The 27,096-nt window shown below is 50.5% G+C and overlaps 1 protein-coding gene across 1 annotated transcript; it reads left to right on the top strand.

Annotated features, from left to right (window-relative positions):
- The first annotated feature begins 6,842 nt into the window (after nt 1–6,842).
- Nucleotides 6,843–15,310, top strand: CCDC92B (coiled-coil domain containing 92B). The gene is made up of 3 exons (XM_068976017.1): nt 6,843–6,972; nt 11,560–11,607; nt 14,709–15,310. The coding sequence occupies exons 1-3, from the start codon at nt 6,843–6,845 to the stop codon at nt 15,308–15,310; spliced, it is 780 nt and encodes a 259-aa protein (XP_068832118.1).
- The last annotated feature ends 11,786 nt before the right edge of the window (nt 15,311–27,096 follow it).

The following is a 27,096-nucleotide window of genomic DNA, read 5'->3' as shown; positions in this document are numbered from 1 at the left end:
TGCCAACAATCTGGCCGGGGAAACAGATAATAAGCAAAAATGTGCTATATTCTTGTGATGGTAAGTTCATGAGAGAAAAAAATGGAGAATGACAGCGGATTCTGTTTGCTTGTTTGTTTGGGCCACAACACACAGCTTGTGAGATCTTAGTTCCCCCATCAGGGATCAAACTTGGACCCTAACCACTGGACCTCCAGGGAATTCCCAATGGTTCTGTCATAAATATAAATGCTCTATGATTTTATTTTCCTTTTTTTTTTTTTTTTTTGGACTGTGCCACTCCCTGTGGGAGATCCTAGTTCCCTAATCAGCAATCAAACCCACACCCTCTGCAGTGGAAGCCCAGAGTCTTAACCACTGAACCGCCAGGGAAGTCCTGCCTAACAGTTCTGTTTTAAATCAGGTAATCAGAGATGCGGCTCAGCAGTAAAGAATCCACCAGCCGAGGCAGGAGACCAGAGTTCGATCCCTGGGTCGGGAAGATCTTCTGGAGAAGGAAATGGCAACCCATCCCAGTATTCTTGCCTGGGAAATCCCATGGACAGAGGAGCCTGGCAGGCTACAGCCCATGGGGTCAAAAAGAGTCCAACATAACTGAACAACTAAACAGAAACAAATCAGAAAAGGGCCCTGAACTAGAGTCCTGAATGCAGGGAAGGAATGTGCCCGCACATATCCTGGAGAAGCACCTTTCTGGAAGAGGGGACAGCACTGACAAAGTCCCTGAGGCTAGAGTGTGGGGGCAAGTTGGATAAAAAGGAAGGAAGCTGAAGGGACTGGGGTGGAGCCAGCAACGGAACAGTGCGAGATGAGGGCAAACAGAGCCAGAGGCGACTGGGTTTCAGAACTCTGGGTTTGGTTTTAAGTGAGATGGGAGGGTTTTGGTTGAGGGCAGAGAGATGTCATCAGATTCGCTGAAGGAGGCCATTGCAGGGGTATACCAGAGGGATGGTGGGATTCTCTGGTAGCTCAGTTGGTAAAGAATCCGCCTGCAATGCAGGAGACCCCAGTTCAATTCCTGGGTCAGGAAGATCCCCTGGAGAAGGGATAGGCTAACCACTCCAGTATTCTTGGGCTTCCCTGGTACCTCAGCTGGTAGAGAATCTGCCTGCAGTGCGGGAGACCTGAGTTTGATCCCTGGGTTGGGAAGATCCCCTGGAGGAGGGAACGGCTACCCATTCCAGTATCCTGGCCTGGATGATTCCATGGACTGTATAGTCCATGGGGTCACAAAGAGTCGGACACAACTGAGCAACTTTCACCAGAAGGATGGCAGGGACTGGGGACTAGGGTGACAGCAATGGAGACTTGACTGGATTTAGGATTTTTTTTAAATATATGTTTAGGTATTTATTTGTATGTATGGAGTGTGTGTGTGTGTGTGTTTGTGTGTGTTAGTCACTCAGTCACGTCCAATTCTTGGCAGCCCCATGGACTGTAGTCCACCAAACTCCTCTGTCCATGGAATTCTCTAGGCAAGAATACTGGAGTGGGTTGTCAATTCCCTTCTCCAGGGGATCTTCCTGACTCAGGAATGAAACTTGGTTTTCCTGCATTGCAGGTAGATTCTTTACCGTCTGAGCCACCAGGGAAGCCCATATGTGTGTATGTATGGAAAATACTTTGATGCTGGGAAAGACTGAAGGCAAAAGGAGAAGAGGGCAGCAAAGGATGAGATGGTTAGATAGCATCACCCGCTCAACGGACATGAATCTGAGCAAACTTCAGGAAATAGTGAAGGACAGGGGAGCCTGACATGCTGCAGTCCATGGGGTCACAAAGAGTCAGATACAACTTAGGCATTGAACAACAGTGCTTAGTCGCTTCAATCATGTCCAGCTCTTTGTGACCCCAGGGACTGTAGCGTGCCAGGCTCCTCTGTCCATGGTATCCTCTAGGCAAGAACACTAGAGTGGGTTGCCATGCCCTTCTCCAAGGGATCTTCCCAACCCAGGGGTTGAACCCACGTCTCTTGTGTCTCTTGCACTGCAGGCGGATTATTGACCCACTGAGCCACCTGGGAAGCCTCAAACAACAACAAGTGCATTTATTTATTTATTTGACTACCCCAGGTCTTAGTTGCAGCTTGCAAACTTTTGGTTGGGGCATATGGGATCTAGTTCCCTGACCAGGGATCGAACCTGGACCCCCTGCATTGGGAGCATGGAGGCTTAGCCACTGAACCACAAGGGAAGTCCTTAGGCTTTTTTTTTTTTATTAAGGTAAAGACAACAGGATTTGCAAACAAGTTGGCTGTAAAATATAAGAAAGGAATCAAAGATGACTCCTAGGTTTTTGGCCTGACCAGCTGAGTTCCCTCTATCAAGATGGCAAACACCTGGTCAGGGCAGACTTGGAGGAGGAATCATCAGAGTTCAGTATTGAGACTTGAGGAATGATCTTGAGAGTATTGAGAGTTAAGTCTGAGGGACCTATTAGACACCCAAGTGGTGGTGTTAAGAGATTTAATTTAGGGGTCAGCATATAAATATTGGGTTGGCCGTAATATTTCATTTGGATTTTTTCATTCTTTTTTTTCACTCAGTTCATCTGGATTTTTAGTAAGATGTTATGGAAAAACCTGAACAACCTTTCTGAACAATCCAATAGCATTTACAGCCATGGGATTGAATGAGATCATGGAGGGAGATGAAGAAATGAGGAAAGATCCAGTGAATGTGCCTTCATACTTGAGTTTCCCAGACTGGAAAGCTGGGAGACATCCTGGACAACGTTCCTTTCCCCATGAGCATGATCTAATCCAGCCTATTCCCTCATCCTGCCAGTTCTACCCCCAGAATACACCTGGCCCTTCTCTCCACCTCCACCTCCATCATCAGGTCCAGGCCTGTATCATCTCTCACCTTGGCAACCGCTCCATTTGCCAGCTGACCTCAAGTCTGTATGTTCTGCCCCCTCTAATCTGCCCTCCAATGGTCTTTTAAAAACACAAATCATATCATGTTCATTTCTTGCTTAAAGTCCTTTAATAAGTTCCCAATTCATTTAGCATTAATCCACAACTCTTAACATAGTTTACAAGTCTTTGGGAAATCTTTCACTTGCCAAACCTCACTTCCTGCAACTCTCCCCTAATACTTTACACTTCAAAATTTCGCCACCAGTGGCCATGTCTCCATTCCTCAAGACCACATAAAACACTTAAACACAAAGCTTGGGGACTTCTCCAGTGTGGTCCAGTGGCTAAGACTCCTTATTCCCAATGCAGGGGACTGGGTTCAATCCCTGGTCAAGGAACGAGCTCCCACGTGTTGCAACTGAGTTTTCATGCCTCAACTAAAGATCCCGCATGCCACCACTGACCCAGCACAGCCAAATAAATGAACCAACTTTTTTTAAAAAGCTTGGCATATAATAGGCACTCAGTAAATGTGAGCTGTCATGATTATTCCACCTCTGGGCTTCACAGATTCTGTTCCCTGTTTCAGATGTTCTTCCCTTTACCTTCTAACTCCTCCTCCTCCTTCAAGTCTGTATTAGTGTTCTATTGCTGCAGCAATGTATTATCTCACAATTTCCAATGATAGGAAGTCTGGCACGTTCTACTTGGGTCTCACTCAGGGTCTCCCAAGCCTGAAATCAAGGTGGGCCTGCATCCTTCTCTGAAGACCCATCTAGCAAAAGATCTGCTTCCAAGGTCCCATTGGTTGTTGGCAGAATTTGCTTCTTTGTAGCTGTAGGACTGGAGTCCCCGTTTTCTTGCTTACTGTCAGGGACCATCCTCAGCAACGAGAAGCCTCGCTCAGGCCCTGCTGTGGCTGCCTCCACGGGCTCTCTCACAGCTGGGCAGTTTTTCCCTTCTAGTGTGCATGCCTGCTCAGTCACTCAGCTGTGTCTGACTCTTTGTGACCCCATAGACTCCTCTTTCCATGGAATTTTTCAGGCAAGCATACTGGAGTGGGTTGCCACTTCCTACTCTAGATCTTCCCCACCCAGGGATTGAACCTGTGTCTCTTGTATCTCCTGCATTGGCAAGTGGATTCTTTACCTCTGAGCCACCTGGGAAGCCTTTCCTGCTTCTAGGCCAGCAGCCGAATATCTCTCAGGTTTCAGATCTCTTCCTACAGCAAGAGCCCTTTGAACCTGCCTCACCCAGAATAATCTGATTTTTTTTTAACTCATAGTCAACTGTTTGGAGATCTCTGTAAAATTACGTCTGTAAAATCCTTCACCTTTGCCATATAACCTGATCACAGGAGTGAAACCTGTCATTTTCACAATCCCACCCATACCCAAGGAGGGGGGACAAGATAGGAGAGTGTGTCTTCCAGGGGCTGGGAATCTTGGGGACCATCTTGGAATCCTTCTTGCCACAAGGTCTCAGCCTAAAATCATTTCTACAAGGAGACCTTCCTTGACTCCTAATTTAAACTAGGGCCCACTTTATATTCTTACACATTACTCTGCGGATTTCTTTCATGGCTCTTGTAGGTTGTCGTTTTTAACTTATTTGTATTGTTTGCTGGATATTTATTTATTTGGCTGCATTGGACCTTAGTTGTGACAGGCAGGAACTTCACTGCATCGTACGGGATCTTTCATTGCAGTGCACAGACTCTGTGGGCTTAGTGGGTCCTTGGCATGTGGAATCTTAAGTTCCCCAACCAGGGATCAAACCTGCATCCTTGCCATTGCAAGGCAGATTTGTAACCACTGGCCCACCAGGGAAGTCCTTATTATTTGTTGGTTGAATGCACCTATTTATATGTTTGATTCTCTCCTCCTCACCCTGTGAGCTCTATGAGAATAGAAAACAGGAACATTGTTTTGTTCATCACTGTGCTGCTGTACCCAGCACAGTGGTTGGTAATGTTAGATCACTGAATGAATGCATGATGAGCAAATGAGCGAATGTGGGCAGGGATTAACCTCCTCACACATTAGACAGAGAGGAAAAGAGATGAAGTGTTGACTGAGCCAGGTCCTCTGCTACATGCTCTAGAATGTCTGTTTTCGTTTAACCTTCACAGTCATCCCAGGACTGTTACTGTGAGTAGCCTCATCTTATAGAAAGGGAAAGCAAGGTTCAGAGAGGTTCACTTTCTTGCCCAAAGATACACAGCGGGGAACCGAAAGATCCAGGATTCAAACCCAGGACTGTTTCCAGTGTAAATACTGGGAAATTTCTTTGGATTCAAAAGACTTGGTTGGAGAACTGGATCTGCTGTTGCTCACTGGCCGTGTGAACCGGCACAACTCACTTCCGTTCTGAGTCTGGGTCTTTGTGAAGCAGAGGTGGTGGTGCCTACTGAAGAGCAGTTGGCAGAAGTAAAGCCACGTGTGTGACGCTCCCTAAACATAGCAGAGCGGTCAGCAAATGTGACCAGTGATTCCCACGGACCGAAGAACGCCCCACCCAGCTGAAGTGAAAGCTCACTTGGTGGGATTAGGAAAGCCTTGGACGTACAAGGAAAGGGGGCCCCAAGAGAGGAACCTGTGAATGTGAGGTTCTCATTCTCAGTCCTGCTGGCTGTGCTTCTACCAAGGACAAGCTGGATTTGCAGAGGCTTACCAGCAGTTCTGTATGAAGGAACCACTGCTGGACAGAACAGTCCATCAGCTGGTTTTCCTCTCCCCTGGCTAGGCATCCCTAGGGCAGGTGGAGGAAAGGCCTCCACAAGCTTTGGGAGTCCCTGGCAGAGGAGGCGTGAGCTCTGAGTCCTGGACGTCAGAGGTCTGGGCTTCCGCTGCCCTCTGCCTCCATTTTTGCCCTCTGCCTATGCTTTCCCAAGACGCTGATCATCACAGAAGAGACTCACAGGCAAAGGGGCAGGGGCAGAAGAGGGAGCGCTAGAGAGCCAGGCCATCATCAGGAGTCAGGGGTGTAAGTCTTCCTCTCCCACCAGAGTGCCAGAGCTTCCACCGTGGATCTACTCCTTGGGTCTCCTTATCACCCTCCCCCACTCCCCTTGTTCCCAAGGCTTCTACCACCTGCCTTCAGCCCACGGAATTAGTGTTAGTGAAACATTCATCAGACCTTCCTCCTCTGTGACGCAGAAGAGCCCAGAGCCCTGGGTTGAGGTTAAGTCAAAGAAATGCAGTTGAATTGGAGGAAGGTTGTGCTGTAACCATCAAGTGTGTACTCAGTCGCTCAGTCGTGTCCAGCTCTTTGCAACCCCATGGACCGTAGCCTACCAGGCTCCTCTGTCCATGGGATTTTCCAGGCAAGATACTAGAGTGGGTTGCCGTTTCCTCCTCCAGGGGATCGTCCTGACCCAGGGATTGAACCCACATCTCCTTCATTAGTAGATGGGTTCTTTACCACTGAGTCACCTGGTAAGCCCTCTAACCATCAGTCCTGCCAACTGAAGGTTGCCCTTGAACAACCATCAAGGGCAGAGCTGGAGAGGGTTCAGGATTCACCCTCTCCACAATCCCTTAATTTTACCCAAGAGAAAACCAAGAGCCTAGAGAAGGGGAGGGCTTGCCCGAAGTCACACAGCTGGTTAAGAAGCAGACTAGAACCCAAATCTCTGTCTCTCTTTACTGACTTTGCTGCTCCGTTCCTTTTCCTTGCTGTGATATAGAAGAGGCTAAAGTTTCATGGGGGCAAGGTACTAAAGTCATTCCCTCTGAGCGTCTGGTTCTTCATCTGTTGAATGGGAATAATCATACTTCCTGCCAACACGCCCACTTGCTTCAGAAGTTTCAGTGAGTAAATACAGGGGGCATGACTTCAGGAGCAGAATCATCTACCTGGTACAGCAGGACCCCAGATTGAAGATCACTGATAGAATCTGAAGGTGGACAGGGTGGATGGGCCCGGAAAATGTGGGTTCACCTTGTTATCCTCCCCAGGTGGGGCCCAGGCCTGGGTTGCCATGGACACCGTGTCCCTGGAGCATCAGATCCAGAGCGTGCAACGCCACATCAGCTTCCTGAAAAAAGAGCAGATGGCCCTGCTGCGAGACCTGCACCTGGAGATCCTGAGGCTGCAGAAACGCTGCTCGGGTGAGGCCTGGAGGGATGCTGGGGGCGACTGTCAGCAGCAGCACTGTCTCTGATGGGGTGCCCGCCCTCAGCCTCCCTAAGCCAGGCAGGTTCTCATCACCCCTTTCTCATGGTGAAGAAACTGAGTCTTGGGGAAGTGAGACACACGGAACGTTCAAGCACCTCCCAGCCCTAAGAAGCCCTCAGTCTTGAACTTCCCTGGTGGTTCTGTGGTTAAGACCTCATGCTTCCACCACAACGGCCGCGGGTTCAATTCCTAGTCGGGGAACTAAGATCCCATGTGTTGTGTGTCATGATCAAGAAATAAATTTATTAAAAGAAATACACAAAAAAAATAAAGAAAGCTGACAGTTCATAGGCAGGTCCATGCTCAGCTTGAGGCATAAGTGATGAGGAGGCCAAGTATCCCACACTGTCCCGAGGAGTAAGCATTTCCTCTCCCTGAGGGCTGAGTAAGATTTAGACATGCTGAGATATTATGGGGCAATGAGAATGGAGAAAACTTTGCAAAGGAACAGCATGGCAACGTCCAGAAGGTAGGAAATCAAAAGTTCATGAAAAGTTCTATTTGACTGGATTACCCTCTACTTAAAGCTGATGAGAAATACGGCTGGAGCCAGAACATGGAAGACCTTGACCGATATCAGGAGGGCTAAGAAGTTTGGCCTGTCCTCCTGGGTAGTAGGGAGCCACTGAAGGTTCTTGAGCAACCTCATGCTACCTTGAGAAACTCAATCCAGCAGTTGTATGGCAGACGAACTGGTGGGAGAGGGAGGCAGGGGAACTAGTGACAGGTCCAGGGGAGAGATGAAAGCGGATGGAAAGGGGAGGACCAGTGGGACGCAGAGGGACCTGGCAATCAATCCGATTTGTAAGCAGGTCAGAGGGAGGCAACAGGGATGATGTAAACCTCATGCCTGACCTCTACTCTTGGACCTCAAGTCTCAGCTGCATGGCCCTCTCAGAGGCTTGGCCGTGGCCCAAATGCTCACCCTGCATCTTCAAGTGCAGGCCTTAGAGCCAGTGATTCAGTGTCTCAGCTAGAACAGCACAATCTCATCATCGTACAAATATGTAAACTGAGGCACAGAGACAGAGAGTGAGACTCACAATGTATCAGAGTCAGGATTAGAACCTAAGGCTCCACATACCCAGTCGTGAAGCGTCTGTGGCTTTTTTTCTGGACACACCACGCAGCTTATGGGATCTTAGTTCTCTGACCAGGGATCGAACCCTCGGCCCCTGCCGTGGAAGCACCAAGTCTTAACCGCTGGACCACCAGGGAAGTCCCCTCTGCTGCTTTCCACCCATCCTCTCCCCAGCATACTCAGATTTCCACTTCCCTTCCCTCCCCTACTTGTGGGAGTCTCCCCCTTCCCCAGAAAGAAACTGAGGCTCAAAGGGTTTGAGTGACCCACCTGGCTTCTCACTCTATGGCACGAGAAGCCACCAGTCCTGACCTTCAGCTACCACAGTCCCCTCTAGCTCCATATATGGGTTTAGCTGCCACCTGCCAAGACCAGACTTCTTGTCATCTCTCCCAAAGCCTGACAGGCAGCAGAGGCCAGCCCTTGGGGGCATGGATGCCCTACACCATCTCACTCCTGCCTGATGCCACTTTTTTACTGTAGTAATGACATTAAAGGGATATTGATATGAGTGAACCCTAAGACCCTGTAGCTCTTTCTCTAATTTCTTTTTGCTTCATAATAATTCTGAAGACCTGGGTCCTTCCACTCAGGATGCAGGCCAGGATCCCAAGAAAATGGGTTGCTGTTGTTCCATCACCAAGTCATGTCTGACTCTTCACGACCCCATGGACAGCAACACGCCAGGCTTCCCTGTCCCTCACCATCTCCTGGAGTTTGCCCAAGTTCATGTCCATTGCATCAGTGATGCCATTCAACCATCTCATCCTCTGTAAGAAAGTGTAACAGGCAGGAACAGAGGGCCTTCAGCCCCCACCCTCCTTCTCAGACAAGTATGGGCCTGCAGCCTCTTGGTTATTGATTAAAGAGATAAAAATAACTCTGGGCTGGCCTGGAGCAGCCACTCGTGGGGCTGAAATGACTGAATAAGGCCCTCCCTCCAAGGGGTGGAGGAGAGAGTGGGAGAGGAGAGAGGACAAAGAAGATGTTTTTAAAAAGAGATTAAAGAAGGATCCAGAGAGTGCAAAGGGATAAGAGTGAGAAAGGGCTGGTATAGGAACCAGGAGGGCAGGGCTTAGGGAAGAAACTGCCCAAGAAGGGGTGATAATTCAAAATTAAAGGGGCTTGAGAGGTAGGTAGGTGTGTTCTGGTTGGGAAGGTAGCTTGGATGATGATAATAGCTGATTCAGCTAGACTGGGCCCTTTATTTCTTTTCTCTTAGTAAAGAATCTGCCTGCAATGCCAGAGACCCAGATTCGATCCCTGGGTCAGGAAGATCCCCTGCAGAAGGAAATGGCAACCCACTCCAGTATTCTTGCCTGGAGAATCCCATGGACAGAGGAGCCTGGCAGGCTACAGTCCATGGGGTCGCAAAGAGTCAGACACCACTGAGCGATGAACACTTTCACTTTCATAGGTGAGAAGACGGAGGCACAGAGAGGTGTTGTCACTGGCCTGCGGTCACACAGTGCGTCTGACCTCACAGTGTGTGTGCCTGCTAAGTCGCTTCAGTCGTGTCGGACTCTTTGTGACCCCAGGGACTGTAGCCCACCAGGCTCCTCTGTCCATGGGGTTCTCCAGGCAAGAATACTGGAGTGGGTTGCCATGCCCTCCTCCAGGGGATCTTCCTGACCCAGGGATCGAACCCGCGTCTCCTGCATGGGCAGGCGGGTTCTTTACCACTAGCGCCGCCTGGAAAGCCGGTGCCCTCATGCATACTCCTCTAAACCACCGGGACTCTGGCTGGAAGAGAAGCAGGGAGATCTGATGGATGAGGGAGTGGAGCCCAGCTGGGATTCTGTCTCCCCTCCTCCAACTCTGGTGGTTAAAGGCTAAGGAGAAACAAGCCCACAGGCAGTTAGTGACAGAGCCAGAGTCCCTTGGGCTACTCCCCAAACCTAGTCCAGGGCCCCACTGGGTTTACATCCCAGGGCCTTGGAGGAGGGGCCAGGTTGGCCCCAGGAAGCCCTGGGGGAGGTTCAGGCTCTGGTCACACCAAAAGGCCCAGGCACTCCAGGCTCTCTGTCTCCTGGAAACAGCTGGCCTCCCCAGGGAAGGCACCTCCGGTAATGCCCTTGGTATCTAGAAGAGCCTGGTGAGGGCAGCGAGGAGGGGCAGGTGGAAGGCCCGCAAGGTGAGTCTCTCTCTGTTGGTACTGCCAGACAGTGGACCCGGGGATCTGCTACCTTCCCCCACCCCCACCTTCACACCTTCTCCCTTTGGGCACAGACTGCGTCCCTGCAGGTACACGCAGGTGCCCCTGAGAGGTGCCCTCTGTCATAGGCAGCTGCCCCTCCTGGGCTCCCTCCGGCCCTTCTCCCAGCCCTTGAGCCCTGATGGAGTTGGGATGGAGTGGAGTGGGGAGCGGGCTGGAAAAACGATCAGGCTCAGCCGGCTGAGGGGCGGGTCTCAAAGGGATGGGGACTGGGGACAGGCGGAGGAGGAGACTGCTCCTGCACTAGTGCCCTTGGGGAGCCCCTTGGCTGCTCCCTGCCCCCCCCCCCATATGCCCTCAGCGCCAGGTGCCTTTGCTTCACTAGGTGGCTCTGTCCTTGAAGCTCCTCTCCCTCCTCCGTGGAATGTGGCAAAACCAGGACTTAGAAAGGGCAGGGCTTGTGTTTAGAAAAGAACCTGGGCACAGCAGTACTGGCTGTGAAACCATTGAAACACACATGTCCTATTGGTAAATAGCCACCACCCTGAATTCCCTTTTAGTGTCCCCAGGCAGCCCACCCAGGACACTCCAGCCTTCCCAGACTAACCAAACCACCACCATAGTGGGAGGTTAAAAGTCTCTTGTTTTGTTTGAATTGGTGGGTCTGACTCTTTGCACTCCGTGGACTGTAGCCCGCCAGGCTCCTCTGTCCATGGGATTTCCCAGGCAAGAATACTGGAGTAGGTTGCCATTTCCTTCTGCAGGGGATCGTCCTGACCCAGGGATCGAACTAAAGTCTTCCTGCGTTGCAGGAGGATTCTTTACCAACTATGCTAAGTCAGACCCTACCCAGACCCACCAATAGACACTGAAAGGTCTGTGCCCTGGACAGCAGGGGTCCGCCAGAATGGCTCTGATTGGTTGGCCTGTTAAATATTTGTACATCACCTCTGGAAAGGAGCAAATACTCCCGCCACCACCAGCCCCAAAAGCAAGCCTCCGTCCCACAAGGGTTGAACTAATCCCCAAATTCAGGACACAGAACTTATATTGGAAAGATCTCTGGACTTAGAATCAGGCAGATCAGGTTCAGGTTGTGCCTCTGATACCTCTCTTTCATCTCTTTCCCCCTGGACTGCATTAAAATGGGTGTGGGGGTGGTTTAGATGGTTTCTGAGCATCCTTATTTTCAATTTTACTGGGTGGTGAGTCTTAATCTCACACACATACTCTCTCTCTGTTTCTAACATACACACAACTGCCTTTTCTTATCTCTGCCCCCAGAACTGACCCATGACCTGGAGGTGAGAGAGGCCCAATCACACCAGCAAGGTAAGAGAACAACTGGTCACCATTTCCCCACCACTTAGGACCCAAGCCTTCTCCGTGCCCAGTCGAGACCTGGGGATAGCCTCATATGCCCACTCAGCTGGGTGACCTTGTGCAGTGAGCAACCAGCGCCACTGTACATGCCTGGCATCCCTGTCTCCATCCAAACTGGGAAAGTGAAAGCAGGAAGGAGATGCTTTCCAGGAAGTGCACGTGCCTGACTTCATTCCTTTGTGACCCACCTCCCCAATCTTCCCATCCTTGTGCAAGTGATTCTCACGGTCAGTGTTCACACTCGCTAAGATGCTGAATGTGAAGATTCAACATGATGGCGCTAGAAGGTCTTTGACTTCAAGGAACTTAGTCTAGAGGAGGAGAAAAGAGACACGTGCACATTAGCAAATTCTTCATTTTACAGAAACAGGACTTCTTGTGAGTGTAGCAGTTCCACTAAGGTGTTTGTTTATAGATTATCACTTCATCCATAAAATGGGGAGTAGTGTGGGGAGATAGCATTCAGTGAGTGTAGAGTTTCAGTTTTGCAAGAAGAAAAAATTCTAGAGATCTGTTGCACAACAATGTGAGTATATTAATAGTACTTTAGAGCTAAAAATGGAAAAGGAAATGGCAACTCACCCCAGTATTCTTGCCTGAAAAATCCCATGGACTGAGAAGCCTGACAGGCTACAGTCCATGGGGTCTCAAAGAATTCGGACATGACTGACCGATCAAGCATACACATCCTTAACCATTTTTAACATACAGTTAAAAATGGTTGAGATGGTAAACTTAGCTATTTGGTTTTTTGCCACAATTAATTTTTTCAAATGGGAGGGATTGCATCTTAATCCCCAGGTTATATGATCTCTGAAAACTAGGACTGGGTGTTACCTATTGCCTTCCAGTACAAGCACATTACCTGATATGGAGAGGGACTCAGTAAATGCTTGATTTAAAATGAACCACAAAAGTAGTATTTCTTTGGCCAGAAGGGTTTTAAGAATGGACTTTTTGCCATGTGAATGTGCTCCTTTTAGATCAACAGCTACATGACCAAGAGTTAGGCACAGGAAAGGCTGGAAGGTTAAAGTAAAATGTTAGAAGCCCTACAAATTACCTGCATGTTCATGCATAAAGATCTAAATACTTATGAAATTGAGCTAATTCTGCCCACTATAAGTGGCAGTTGTGGGCACCCTCTTGGTGCATAGTGCTTGGAGGAAGGGGAGGCGGATCCCCAGATATCAGGAAAGAACAATTGTGTGACAGCAGTTGCTTTGGGGGCCTCCCAGGTGGCTCGGAGTAAAGAATCTGCCTGCCAATTCAGGAGACGTAAGAGACACAGGTTTGATCCTTGTGTTGGGAAGATCCCCTGGAGAAGGAAATGACAACCCACCCTAGTATTCTTGCCTGGAGAATCCCTTGGACAGAGAAGCCTGGCAGACTACAGTCCATGGGGTTGCAAGGAGTCGGACACGACTGAGCGTGCACTCATAGTAGTAGCTTTTACTCTACCTACTGTTCTTCCTCTGAAATGGCTTTTGGGATCATCTGGACCCCTGTGCCTTGGGTTGTTGCTTTTTTATTTTTTTAATAAATATTATTTATTTGGCAGTACCAGGTGTTAGTTGCATGCAAGACTTTTTTTTTTTTAAGTTGCAGCATGCAGGATCTAGTTCCATGAACAGGGATTGAACCCAGGCCCCCTGCATTAGGGGCGAAAGAGTCTTACCCACTGGACCACCAGGGAAGAGTCCCCAGTGTCCTGGTTTTTATCCTCTCTCTCACTGGGCCTAAGAATTATTTTTCTTTGTTCTCATTTTCTATGAAAATCACTTGGGGATTTTCCTATCCCCTTTAGAGTCATCTTTTACCTTCCCTTGGTCACCTTTCAGCTACTGATATCCCCATACTCACTCACGTGTGCCAGTCTTGGGATACAGTCCTGGCTGAGATGGAGCTTATGATTCAGGAGGCAGGAGTCCTCAACCCTGGGGCCGTATTAGAATCACCAGGAAAGATTTAAGAAGCATCAGTGTGCTGGTCCAACCCCGGGAGAGTCTGATTCAGTCCTAATTTGTTAGGGCCCAGGAAACTGTTTTTTAAAACTCTCTAGGGAATTCCCTGCTGGAACAGTGGTTAGGGCCCAGGTTGGATCCCTGGTCAGGGAACTAAAATCTCACAAGCTACAGCTTCAAAGATCAAAATTAATAAATAAAGCTTTCTGGATGTTTCCAGTGTATAGCCAGGCTTGAAACCGAGTGCAGTGGGCAAAGACAAGCAATAAACACGTAAAAGGGCTTCCTTGGTGGCTCAGACAGTAAAGCGTCTGCCTGCAATGAGGGAGACCCGGGTTCGATTCCTGGGTTGGGAAGATCCCTTGGAGAAGGAAATGGCAATCCACTCCAGCACTCTTGCCTGGAAAATCCCATGGACAGAGGAGCCTGATAGGCTACAGCCTATGGGGTCGCAAAGAGTCGGACACGACTGAGCGACTTCACTTTTCACTTTTATGAAGGAAGCAAGGTTCACAGCACACTGATTCCCCTTTTCCGCTCACACTCCCAGTTCTTTCAGTCCCTTGTTGCTGTGTGTCTCTCCTGCCACAGGGCTTTTACACAAGCCCTTCCTTCCGTGGGAAGCATCCTTCTCTTCTCTGTTCACTACTTAATTCCCATTCATCTGTCAGATCCTAGCCTCGCCATTTTTCTGCTGAGAAGCCTTCTCCGATTAGGTCACAGTCTCCTGTGACAGTCGTGGTGTTGGCAAGCGTGACACATGCACCTACACATTCTTTTGTGATTATGTACCGTACATCTCCCACTGTGCTTACTGAGAGCTTCGTGAGGAATTGTTAACCACCCTATAGTCAGGGCTCAACAAATTGTCGTGGAGTGCATAATTGGTCTGGGAAGGGTTTGCTCTTAAGGGCTGCGCGGAAGGAGGCAAGAGCTGGGAGGAGGAAAAAGGCAGGAGAAGGAGTGAGCCCGAGCGCTGCGGGACCTGCAGTCGGGGAGGTGCGGGGCTTAGCTCCGACGATTGGTGAGCGGCGCAGGTCCGGCCAGGCGGAGACCCTCAATCTCCCCTCCCTCTCCCTTGCCCAGAGCTGGCGTCCCGGGAACTGGAGAGCAAGTGCCGCGCGCTGGAGTCGCAGCTAGCGGAGCGAGCAGCGGCCAACGCGGAGCTGCGGCGGGAGGTGGCGCAGCGCGAGGCGCTGGTGTCGGCGCTGCGCTGCAGCCTGCGCGCGGAGGAGCGCCGCTTCCTGGAGGAGCTGCGTCGCCGCAGCCACCGAGCCACCGTGCTGAGCACGGAGCTGCAGAAGCACACCGAGGCGGCCGCCTACCTCTCCTGCCAGCTGCATGCGGCGCGCCAGAAACTGCAGACTCCGCGCCCGGGGCCCGGCGCCGCCGCTGCCACCGCCACCGCCGAGCCCCGGATCCGCCGGCGCACACAGCGGGCCCGCCGCCCGCCCGCCGCCGAGGCCGCCGCCAAGGGCCCCGGCCGGGACTGGGCCGCCTGGGAGCGTGCGGCCGGCGTCCCGGAAGACCTCGATGCCATGCCCGACCCCGCTCTCTTCCTCTGCGCCCGGAGGCCCCAGCGGCCCGGCGGCCGCAGCCCGCGCCAGCTGCCTCCCCAGGAACCCCCGGACCAAGCCGGCTCGCCAGCCGCGCCCCGCCCGCCCAGTGCGCCCGCGGACCCGGAGTAGGCGCGGGGCGGGCGGGCGGGCGGGGAGCCGGGAAAGGCTGGCCCGGGTTTGACTCGGCTCGGGCCAGGGCGGATAGGGTAGGGGCGGGTCCCTGGGCCGAGAGAGCCAGTCCCTCCCCCACGGAGCGGGCGGAGGTGGCCCCTGCTCCCCCGCGCGTTCCAGCCGCCCCCGCCTTTTGTATTTCCCGAGGCTTTGAGCTGTCGCCGCAGCTTTGAGCTCTCCTCTCCCGCCGGGGAGCTCCTCCGCCGGGCCCAGCGAAGGCACTTTTTTTTCCTTGGAGAGGACTCACAGTACCGATCCTCATCTGGTCCCCACCCTGCCACTGGGAGGGGACGGGGCGGGAGTCACGCCCTGACCCAGGAAAGTGACAATCGTTTGGCCGTAGCGGGGAGGCCGGGCTGGCCTACGGAAAGGAACCAGAGTGGCCCTTAGCATCCTTAGGCCTTCCAGCTCCCCGCTGCGGCCTCCCCCAGACCTGCACGGCCGCCCTTCCCTCCCAGCCTGCCTCCGAGGGGCGGTTGGGGCTGGGGGCTAAGAGGCTGGACCTTCTCCCTCACATCCCCCCGCCCCCACCAACCTGCTAACAGATCCCTACAGGTGAGCACGGAACACTTTAGAAGACGCCTCCCCCACAGCCTCTGGTGGGGGGAGTGTGGTCGTAAGGAAGTTTGAACTTCTGGAAATTAGCACCCATAGACCCTTAGAGAAGATTACAGAATGGGTTTGGTGGCAGAAAACTGTCTCCAATTCTCAGTTCTTCCCGGGTATGTAGACGCCAAGGACACGCCAGAGTCGGGCTGATGGAAGGTTAAAAACTGTTTTCAGGAGGTAGCTGGGAACCTGAAGGCTGCCCTGGGAGTTTCCCTAGTCCTGTTTATTGGTGCTAATTTTGCCCAGCTTCCTAATTAGCTGGTTGCACCCAGAGGCAGGAAGAGGGGCCCTGCTTCTTGGAAGTGGCAGCTGTTGATATAAGTTTGAGTGTGCTGGGGGCTGTGGGCGGGGGGATGAGGGGAACCCAGGTTAGGCCCCGGCCTCGCCCTCGCCAGGACTGCCCGCATCCTATCAGACCTGATAGCGGCGGGGTGTTCAGTGCCCTTTGTCTAGGTTAGGGAGTGGCAGACGAGAAGACTGCTGCCCCACCTCCTAACGCGCTTCTCCCCAGCTCCCCCTCACGACCAAAGGCGGAAAGTGCAGCTCCAGTCCGGTTCATTGCTCGCACCTGAGTCCAGCCTGGAAAGACAAATCCCTAGAACCCTGTCGTCTCGTGCCATCCCTCTTTTGTTGGTCGTGAATCAAGTCCGAAGTGCCTGTGAGGTCTTCCAGGGGTCACCAATGGAGGACATGGGGCAGCAAGAGGCCTTGACCTCATTCACGATGCCCCATCCCAGCAGGTCCTGATCCTCTGCCTGGGGCTGAGACTTCTGCTTGTTGCCCAGAGGTCTGGGAGGTCTCCAGGGGGTGATGAACCCTTTCCCCATCACGGCCCCATGAAAAAAAGGGGGAAAGATTCCCAGTTACACCCCCTTTCACTGTATACGTTAGAGGGAGCAGGACACCGGTGAGCATACAAACGTGCAGCCCCTCCCAGCTCAGGACTGCTGAGACCACTGAGCAATAAGCAGGCCTGGTCTGTGTCCGCCACTGGGGCGCCCTGCGAACGGGCAGTGCTGTCCAGTCTAAAGGGCCCCGGGAGTGGCCTAGAGTCCTTGCTCTGCCTGCTCCCACCTCTCCGCCCCCCAGCCTCTGTGGTTGGACCTCTGCCCTCTGTCTCCCCTCAGGTGTGGGTGACTCACGACCCCTTGACCCTTGACCTGCTGCCTTCTTTTTCAGAACATGTCTGAGGAGGCCTCTCTCTCTGCTCGGGGCTGTGCTCACTTGAAGGGGCCTAGGACCCTGGGAAGGAGGAGGGAAGGGGGGTCTTTCTGGAGGCCCCCACCCAAACCCTCATCTTCCACAACCATACTTTTGGGGTGAACTGGGTGACTTTGTGATGTCAGTTCTTCTACAGAGATGGGGAAGTACTCTATCCACCCGCCCACCCGCTAAAAGCCATAGCTCCACCCAGCTGGCCTCCCCCGGCTCTATAGCAATAGCCCTCTTCCTCCTTCCTTCCTCTGTGCCCAGGGAGCCTGGCTGGGAGCCACCACAACACCCCTGCCCCACCGTCCTCCCTGGTGGCCTGCCCGCCTCTCCCCAGGTGATGCATCAGCGCCTCCCATGCTGCTGCTCTTCCAGCAGTAGAGATGACTCTTGTTCCCGAGCTACTTGGAGATCCCTGCCCCCCGCCCCCCATGAAAGGTCTTGGAGTGCTGGGGTGGCTGACTCACTGACTCTCAGCTGAGGTGTGGGGGCGCCTGGGAAAGGAAATAACGCACCCATCCCTCCCCCCTCCACTCAGCAAGCTGGGGGAAGGTCCAAAGCAAATACAGGGTTCCAACTTTAACAGAAATGCCCTCTCCCCATCCCTCTCCTGGAAATAATAGATGAGAAGCTTTCCTCCTCCAGAACTCCCGGGGTGCCAAATAAAATGAATAAGACTGGGAATCAGTGATCTGCCCTTGGCCTCAGTGGCAGGGAACTCCCCAGCCTTGCCCTCAGCTTCTGGCCCTCCCACTCTTCTAGCCTGGGGGACCCACCCTGCCAAAGGAGAGACCCCCTTCCTCGAGCCTCTGACAAGGTCGGGTGACTAGAACGGATATTGCCTTCCCTCTCCCTGCCCTCCCCTCACCTCTCCCCTCTTTGCTGCACGAATCCCATTGGGGGAGGGGTGTGTTGACACAGACACTCAGGGGCCCTAGTTGCAGCCAGGAGCTGCAGGTGGGGACCCCTCCCCATTCTGGAAGCCAGCCTGGGACCTGTGGGCAATACAGCCTGAGGCTTTGTGCCCCTGTCCCCGCTCACAATGGCCTGCAATTTGGGGGACCAGTCCGGGGCTGAAATGGGGTAGCCCTTCCCCAAAACATGCAGCAGACTACAGGTCCCCCTGATGGAGCAGAAGGAGGTCAAGAGGGTATGGAGCAGCACCTCCTCTTTGTGGGGAGCCAGGATTCTCTAAGCAGTCTCGCTGAGCGGCCAGCCTTGAGTAGCGGACCTGTAAGGCTTCAAAAACACCTGGCAGGAGCCCCGCAAGCACGGCAGAGGGATCCTGCTCCAAGTTCTCTGTTGGCTGCGCTTTTTAATCCAGTGCTTTTCAGAGTGTATTCACTCACCTACAGAAATAGAGCCCTGTGCTTTAGGGGTGACTGTCATATGCCTTATTCTTAATAAAATACCTGAAAAACACAGAAGTCAAACTTTTTTCTATGGGCACTCCACCCCACCCCCCACCACCTGATTGGGCAGGTCTGTGGGAGGGATGTGGAGGAGACAGAATGGTTTGGGAGTTGGCCAGTGGAGTAGGGGGATGGTGGTGAGACTGGGAGCTGAGACTCCCGAGTCCCTTCTATGGATAACCCTCATATAAGGCACAAGGCTCTCATCTGAGATGTCCTGAAGCTCAGGCTAGCCCGGTTTCTCTCCATACCACCCCAACCCAAGGGAACAAGCAAGACCTTAGATCAGAGGCTCCTGGCTAGGGTTGGCAGGGGTAGATCAGAAGGGTTTTATGCCTGGAATTGCCCATTGTTCTGGCCCAGAAGCAATCCTGGGCTTCTGGATATCTTTGGCAATGCTGGTTCTCCTTCCCTGACACCCATCTCCATATGATGCAGCTACGAGAAGCCCAGCATCCCAGAGAAGAGCCCTAATCTTATCCTCCGCTCCTGAGAGCTGTCCTGGGACTGCCATTTGGGAGCTCAGCACACTCAGCACCTTCAGGCCCGCACATCTTCAGTGTAGGCCTGTGTTGTTGATGGCTCCTGGAGCAAAAGCACCAGCTCTGCGGTCTAAGGATGCAGAGGCCATATGCGTTTTGCCTGCAACCTTTCTTCTGATAACAGTACCTTCTCCCTTGTTAGTCCATGGGCTTCCTGGTGGTTCTAGTGGTAAAGAACTTGCCTGCCAATGCAGGAGAGGCAGAGAGAGGGTTGGATCCCTGGGGTAGGAAGTTCCCCTGGAGAAGAAAATGGGAACCCACTCAAGTCTTCCTGCCTGGAGAATCCCTAGGACAGAGGACCCTGGGGAGGCTACAGTCCATGGAGTTGCAAAGAGTTAGACACGTGTGTAGCAACTTAGCGTGCAGGCATGTTAATGCATGTGTTGGGGGCTGGGACTATCCCCACCCATGTGACCTAGGTCACACTAATTGGGTTAGAGGTGGGCATGCAACTCTAAGCCGATGAGAACCCATCGGCTATGGAAAGGTAACCCATACTGTTACCTTTCATTTAACACACAAGTTAGGTGTTAGGGATACAGCAGGGAAACAAACAGGACTACTGCAGGACACATTCTTAGGTGGCTAAAATGGCAGAACATCATCCTGGAAGACTGGCCATTTGCCCCAGGGATGGAGCTACCCAAGCATGAGGCTCCACAAAAAAGTAAAACCAAGAGAGACGGAGACAGGGACTTCTCCGGCAGTCCAATGTTTAAGACTCTGCACTTAAATGCAGGGGGATGTGGGTCTGATCCCTGGTAGAAGGAATTAAGGTCCTGCATGCAGGACCTTCCACGTGTCATGCAGCCGAAAATTAAAAAGAGAGAGACAGAGAACTCCTTTATTTTTTTTTTTTTGTCATGAGTGTTTAATTCTACCTTTTAAAAAATTTTATTGAAATACATTTGATTTACAATGTTGTATTAATTTCTGCTATACAGCAAAATGATTGAAATATATATGTGCGTGTGTGTACATATATATATATATTTTTTTTTTTTACCTTGCCTATTCTTTTCCATTATGGTTTATCACATAATATTGAATGTAGTTCCCTCTGCTATACAGTAGGAACCTTGTTGTTGGACAATTCCTGACAATTAAGTTGCCTGGACCCGGCTGTGCCTGCAACCCATATACTAGTGCCCTCTTCCGCTATATAAACCAATAAGCTCCTCTCCCACTTTTGTTTTTAAATGATCAGCATTAATTTGTAGGTTTCTATACTTTTTATTTTAACCTAATTTTAGACATAGAGACAAGTTGCAATAATGATACAGATTTCCTGTATGTCTCTCACCCAGCTGCTCCTAATGTTAACATCTTCTTTTATCATAGTGCAATTATCCAAACCAAGAAATTAACATTGGTACATGGCATTATGTGAACCATGAAATTCCAGATGTTCAAGCTGCTTTTAGAAAAGGCAGAGGAACCAGAGATCAAATTGCCAACATCCGCTGGATCATCGAAAAAGCAAGAGAATTCCAGAAAAAAAAAAAAAATCTATTTCTGCTTTATTGACTATGCCAAAACCTTTGACTGTGTGGATCACAATAAACTGTGGAAAATTCTGAAAGAGATGGGAATACCAGACCACCTGACCTGCCTCTTGAGAAATCTGTATGCAGGTCAGGAAGCAACAGTTAGAACTGGACATGGAACAACAGACTGGTTTCAAATAGAGAAAGGAGTACGTCAAGGCTATGTATTGTCACCCTGCTTATTTAACTTATATGCAGAGCACATCATGAGAAACGCTGGGCTGGAAGAAACATAAGCTGGAATCAAGATTGCCGGGAGAAATATCAATAACCTCAGATATGCAGATGACACCACCCTTATGGCCGAAAGTGAAGAGGAACTAAAAAGCCTCTTGATGAAAGTGAAAGAGGAGAGTGAAAAAGTTGGCTTAAAGCTCAATAATCAGAAAATGAAGATCATGGCATCCAGTCCCATTACTTCATGGCAAATAGATGGAGAAACAGTGGCTGACTTTATTTTTTCGGGCTCCAAAATCACTGCAAATGGTGATTGCAAGCCATGAAATTAAAAGATGCTTACTCCTTGGAAGAAAAGTTATGGTCAACCTAGACAGCATATTAAAAAGCAGAGACATTACTTTGCCAACAAAGGTCTGTCTAATCAAGGCTATGGTTTTTCCAGTAGTCATGTATGGATGTGAGAGTTGGACTATAAAGAAAGCTGAGCGCCAAAGAATTGATGCTTTTGAACTGTGGTGTTGGAGAAGACTCTTGAGCATCCCTTGGACTGCAAGGAGATCCAACCAGTCCATCCTATAGGAGATCCATCCTGAATGTTCATTGGAAGGAGTGATGTTGAAGCTGAAATTCCAATACTTTGGCCATCTGATGCAATGAGCTGACTCATTTGAAAAGACCCTGATGCTGGGAAAGATTTAGGGGAGGAGAAGGGGATGACAAAGGATGAGATGGTTGTATGACATCACCCACTCAATGGCCATGAGTTTGGGTAAGCTCCAGGAGTTGGTGATGGACAGGGAGGCCTGGTATGCTGTGGTCCATGGGGTCGCAGAGTCGGACACGACTGAGCGACTGAACTAAACTGACATGGCTATTAACTAAACCATAAACTTTATTTGAATTTCATTAGGTGTTCCCCTAGGGTCTTTTTTCTGTACCAGAATCTTATCTGGGGTCTCACTGCATTTAGTTATTTTTTTCTTAGCCTCCTCCAATTCGGAGCACACTTTTAAAAGCCATTTTGAGTTGGCTTTTAGTACTTTGTGAACTCCATGAGTGGGCTTCCCAGGTGCCTCAGTGGTAAAGAATTCACCGGCCACTGCAAGAGACATGGGTTCGATCCCCAGGTCGAGAAGATCCCCTGGAGAAGGGAATGGCAATCCACTCCAGTATTCTTGCCCGGAGAATCCCATTGACAGAGGAGCCTGGCGGGCTACAGTCCATAGAGGCACAAAAGAGTTGGATGTGACTTAGCAAAGAAACAACAACAACAAATCCCATGAGTCCTGACAATATCCAAGAGCAATCACTGGGGGAGAAACAAGTGGACCCCAACTGATAAAGTACACTGAATGAAATATTTGCAGAACTCTGGGGCGGGGGGTGAGGGGGAGTGACTCCTTCCAGCTGTCAGGACTGAAAAGTAGTTTAACAGACTCAGTTGTATCTGAGCTTGATTTCACAAACCTGGGACTTTCTCCTCTTTTCTCACAATGCTTCTCCCACAGAAGTTGGCACTGAGGAAAGGTAAGTAACTTATTCAAGGTCACATTGTGAAAGAATCAGGGATGGAGACAGACCAAGTCACATATAGTCATACACAGGGGATTGGTTCCAGGACACTCCCCCAAACTCCTCTGCAGATACCAAATATGAGGTTACTCAAGTCCCTGATATAAAATGACATAGTATTGGGAATTTCCTAGTGGTCCAGTGGTTGAAAGTGAAAGTGAAGTCACTCAGTCATGTCCGACTCTTTGCGACCCCGTGGACTGTAGCCTACCAGGCTTCTCAGTCCATAGGATTTTCCAGGCAAGAATACTGGAGTGGATTGCCGTTTCCTTCTCCAGGGGATTTTCCTGACCCAGGGATGGAACCCAGGTCTCCCACATTGTAGGCAGAGGCTTTACCCTCTGAGCCACCATTCTGCAGTTCCACTGCTGGGACCCCAGGTTTGATCCCTGATTGAGAAACTAATCCCTCAAGCCCTGTGGTGAGGAGAAAAAAAAAAAAAAAAAGCCATAGTTCTTGCACATTGTAGACTGTGGACTTCCCCTGGTGGCTCAGATAGTAAAGAATCTGCCTGCAATACAGGAGACTCAGGTTTGATCCCTGGGTTGAGAAGATCCCCTGGAGGGAATGGCCACTTACGCCAGTATTCTTGCCATGGAGAGAAGCCTGGCAGGCTAAGAGTCATGGTGTCGCAAAGAGTCAGACACGACTGAGCAACTTTTGCTTTTTCACTTTCCCTTATGCTGGATTTATCTATTTATTCTTGGCCACACCGATGTAGGAGATAGTCGGGCTCCAGGTTAGGCATTTACAACTAACCTCTTGTTTGCGTTCTCTGAGACAAGAGATAGGTGGGCTCCAGTTAAGGCATTTACAATCAGCTTCCTGTTTGTCCTCCAAAATGGAAATAATAACAGAAACAGAGTAAAGAGCCGGTGTTTGTCGCTAGTAAACAACTTAAGGTAATAGTCATGGTAAGGACAAAGGAGGGGCAGAACCCTATCTGAGTAAAGGACTAAGGGATGTCCAGGCCCTCCTCTTTTGGAACAAGGGAGACACTACACATGCGCAAAAGAGGCTCCTTGTGGGTCAAAAGTCAAGGGATAACGCCAGGCCATCTTGAGTCTTGCTCCTCCCAGAAGCCTTCACTTCAAGACCCAACTTGGCTGAGGGGTGCATGTGCACCCCAGGGGAGGGTCCCAGGATAGGTCAGGTGTGGGAAAAGAAACCAGATAATTGGCCTGAAGGAAGACATAGACTCAGAAGAACTGACCTCTACAAATGTGACCTCACTGCCTCTTTGCTCTTCCCCCTCACTGGGGGGAATACCCACACACTTCCTCTCCCTCTGTGCGTCTCTGCCTTGCTCCTATCTCAACTGAACAAACCGTTTCTCCGAGTGCTCTCCCACTTGTTGTTGTGCTATGTTTATAATAATAAATTGTACCTGCATTTACAGTTTCCGCCTCCATGATAAATGTGTTTTTCATTGGGGGCAAGGATCCAGGGAAAATTAGCTTCTAGCTCCTAGCCCTTGCTGGTCTGGTCACTAAGATTGTTGGTTTTCATCTGGGCTACCCAGATTTAATACCTAGGAAGGGAATTAAATCTCACTTCACACCACAGCTCACTGGTGCCTCACCGAGATCAGCACCATTCAGCTTGGGGGACCTTAGTTCCCCCAACTGGGATCCAATTCAGGCCCCTGGCAGTGAGAGCTTGGAGTCCTAACCACTGGACTGCTGGGAATACTCATTCCTGCCCTATACTTTAAATCATCTCTGCTGCTGCTGCTGCTGCTAAGTCGCTTCAGTCGTGTCTGACTCTGTGCGACCCCATAGATGGCAGCCCACCAGGCTCCCCTGTCCCTGGTATTCTCCAGGCAAGAACACTGGACTGGGTTGCCATTTCCTTCTCCAATGCATGAAAGTGAAAAGTGAACTCGCTCAGTCGTGTCTGACTCTTAGCGACCCCATGGACTGCAGCCCACCAGGCTCCTCCGTCCATGGGATTTTCCAGGCAAGAGTGCTGGAGTGGGGTGCCATTGCCTTCTCCAAATCATCTCTAGATTACCAATAATTCCTAAATGTTGTGAAAATAATTGCAAATACAAAATAAATGTTGTGAAAATAATTGCAAATACAAAGTAAATGTTGTTAAATAGTTATAAATACAATGTAAATACTATGTAAGTAGTTCCCAGTGCAGCAAATTCAAGTTATGCTTTTTGGAAGTTTCTGGAATATTTTATATATATATATATAGAAGAGTTCTCTGGATTTCCCTGGTGGTCTGGACTTCCCTGGTGGCTCAGACGGTGAAGAATCTGCCTGCAACACAGGAGACTAGGGTTTGATCCTTGGGTCAGGAAGATCCCCTGGAGAAGGAAATGGCTACCCACTCCAGTACTGTTGCCTGGGAAATCCCATGAACAGAGGAACCTGGCAGGCTACAGTCCATGACCACAACATGAGTGACTTTCGCTGGTGGTCTAGTGGTTAGTGTTTGCAATTTCATAGCTGTGGTTCAATCCCTGCTCTGGGTATTCCCTCAAGCCTCTTGGTACCTCCAAAAAATTTATTTATTTATTTTTGATCCACAGTTGGTTGAACCTGCCTGTTCAACCAACCCACAGATGTGGAAGGGCCTACCTGCATATTGATTCCTACCCAGTGTATCCCAGTGGGGGAGACAGGCAGCCCTGGCCACCCCATCTCAGTTCCTAGCTCCAGCCTCTGGGGATCAGATTTGAGCCTAGGATGAGCTAAGATCAGACCTGTAGTAAGTACAGGAAGTATGGCCCAAGCCTCTGTTTGTCCCTGGCCTTTTATCTCCCTAGGCAGCTTGGGAAGGGACAGCCCCCCGCTGTGTAAACATCTACCCAGGACTTAGGGATCCCCATGTTCAAATAGAGAAAAAGGAGAGAGAAAGAGGAAGGTGGAGAGGGATCGGCCTTAGGGTCCTCCCAGACTACTCTGGGGCTGCTGGGCTGAGCCCAGAGTCACCCCGCAGAGCAGAGACATGCAGTGTCAGCACCAGATAAGTCCCAGATCATTTTTTCAATCCTTTCATTTCATAGATCTGGAGACTGTCACCCCTTTCCTCCAGGCAGCTCTGCCTGCACAGGCTGGGGTTACGGGAGGTGGAGCATTTCCTCTCTTACGGGTTCCTAGAATCAGGCCATTGAGCTAGGGGACTCTTTCCTGCAATCCAGTGGGGCTGGGTTCCAGCTCATCTCTCCACCCCCTTGGGAACTCTGAAAATGATGGGGGGAAGTAGCTATGCCCAGCTGAATGGGCCCATCCATTTTAACAATAATTAGGGAGGTGGGAAGCTTCAAACAGATTAATTATATAGGCTAGATTTCAACCTTGATAAACCTCCCTCTGTATTTACTTAGCATCTTTACCCAGGGGCCATAAAGACAGACATAGGGAGTGCCACCCGGGCAGGCAGCCTTGAGGATGGAGAGGGAGTTAACAGGAGCCTGCCAGGGAAACAGGAAGAGGATTCATTAGAGCCAAGTTGCAGGTTCTCAGGCTGCGGGGACTGCTTAGTCACTAGGCCCCTGGACTGACTGGTCATTAGCACTCTCACTGACAGCAGGCATCACAGACTTTGAGCATAAGGAGGACGCAGGAGTAAGGCTAGGGCAAGGTAGAGGCTTGTGCTCTGCCTGGTGGGTCTCAGCTAGGCATCATAGAAATAGTTTGAAGCTCTGGATACAAAGGTCAAAACATACAGCCCATAAAAGGAATATCTGCACGAAAAGCCCAGATATTATAAATAATAAAGGGGTCGAAGGTTAAACCCCATGGAGGCCTCTAAAGGATGGCTTGACTGCCTATACCCAGGTCCTCCATTTAACCAACTACTGTGGATTAAACGCTTACTATGCAGCAAGCTCTGGAGAGATGCTGAGGATACCCAGATAAATAAAGGACAGTCCTTGACTTCAAGAAGTCCCCTGGTCTGGTTCATCTCTGATCTTCCTGTAGCATTGAGCTCTCGAGACCTTCGCTTAAAAGATACAGTGAATCACCAAGTATTTTACACTATCTAAAGTGCTTTGATAACCATTATCTCCTCCCAACAACTAGGTGAGAGGCTAAACAAATGGATGTTTTTATTTGACAGAGGCATCTCCTGCAATTCAGAGGAGTGAAAGTCAAATGACTTGCGCAAGTTTTCTAGAAAAGACAAGGCAGAGGTTGCAGGATGCAAACCACCAATCCTCTGTGTCAGGTTCACATACCACCTGACTGCGCACCTTCCATGTGGTGGGCTGTAGTCAGGTCTTGCTTTTATTTCCAGCCTTCTTGTGTAATAGTCCAAACTCATCTCCCTCTTGTCTAGCTCAGTGCCCCTTATCCCTCACACCAAAGCATTTCTCATCTTCCTTTCTCTTGGTTAAACGCTTAATGCCTCTCACTGGTTCCCCTTCCCATCACCGGTACTCCAGGACGAAGTCCACTTTCCTTTGCAATTTTTAAGAGGCCCTAGGCCTGCCCCAGCCCACCTCTGCAGCTGCAGCTCCCCAATTCCCAGCAGTTCTGGAATATGTCTCAAGGGCTTCCCCCATGGCCTCCTGGCCTTGTGCAAGGAAGACCCTTCCACTCTCTACCTGAAGAACTTCAACTCACTGGCAAGACCTGGTAAAATGTCACTGGGCAGCATTCTCTGACCTAACTTCTCAGTCCCCACGAGGTCGCAAACATCTGAAAACATGAACG

Source organism: Capricornis sumatraensis, chromosome 8 (assembly GCF_032405125.1).
Source record: "Capricornis sumatraensis isolate serow.1 chromosome 8, serow.2, whole genome shotgun sequence".
Classification (NCBI taxonomy): domain Eukaryota; kingdom Metazoa; phylum Chordata; class Mammalia; order Artiodactyla; family Bovidae; genus Capricornis; species Capricornis sumatraensis.
Note: the sequence above shows the minus strand (reverse complement) of the source record. Positions and strands in the feature narration are given on the sequence as shown.

Coding starts and splice junctions, on each gene's coding strand:
- CCDC92B (XM_068976017.1), top strand. CDS start 6,843: ATGGACACCGTGTCCCTGGAGCATCAGATCCAGAGCGTGCAACGCCAC. Junction 6,973..11,559: donor GCTGCAGAAACGCTGCTCGG/GTGAGGCCTGGA, acceptor CTCTGCCCCCAG/AACTGACCCATGACCTGGAG. Junction 11,608..14,708: donor GGCCCAATCACACCAGCAAG/GTAAGAGAACAA, acceptor TCCCTTGCCCAG/AGCTGGCGTCCCGGGAACTG.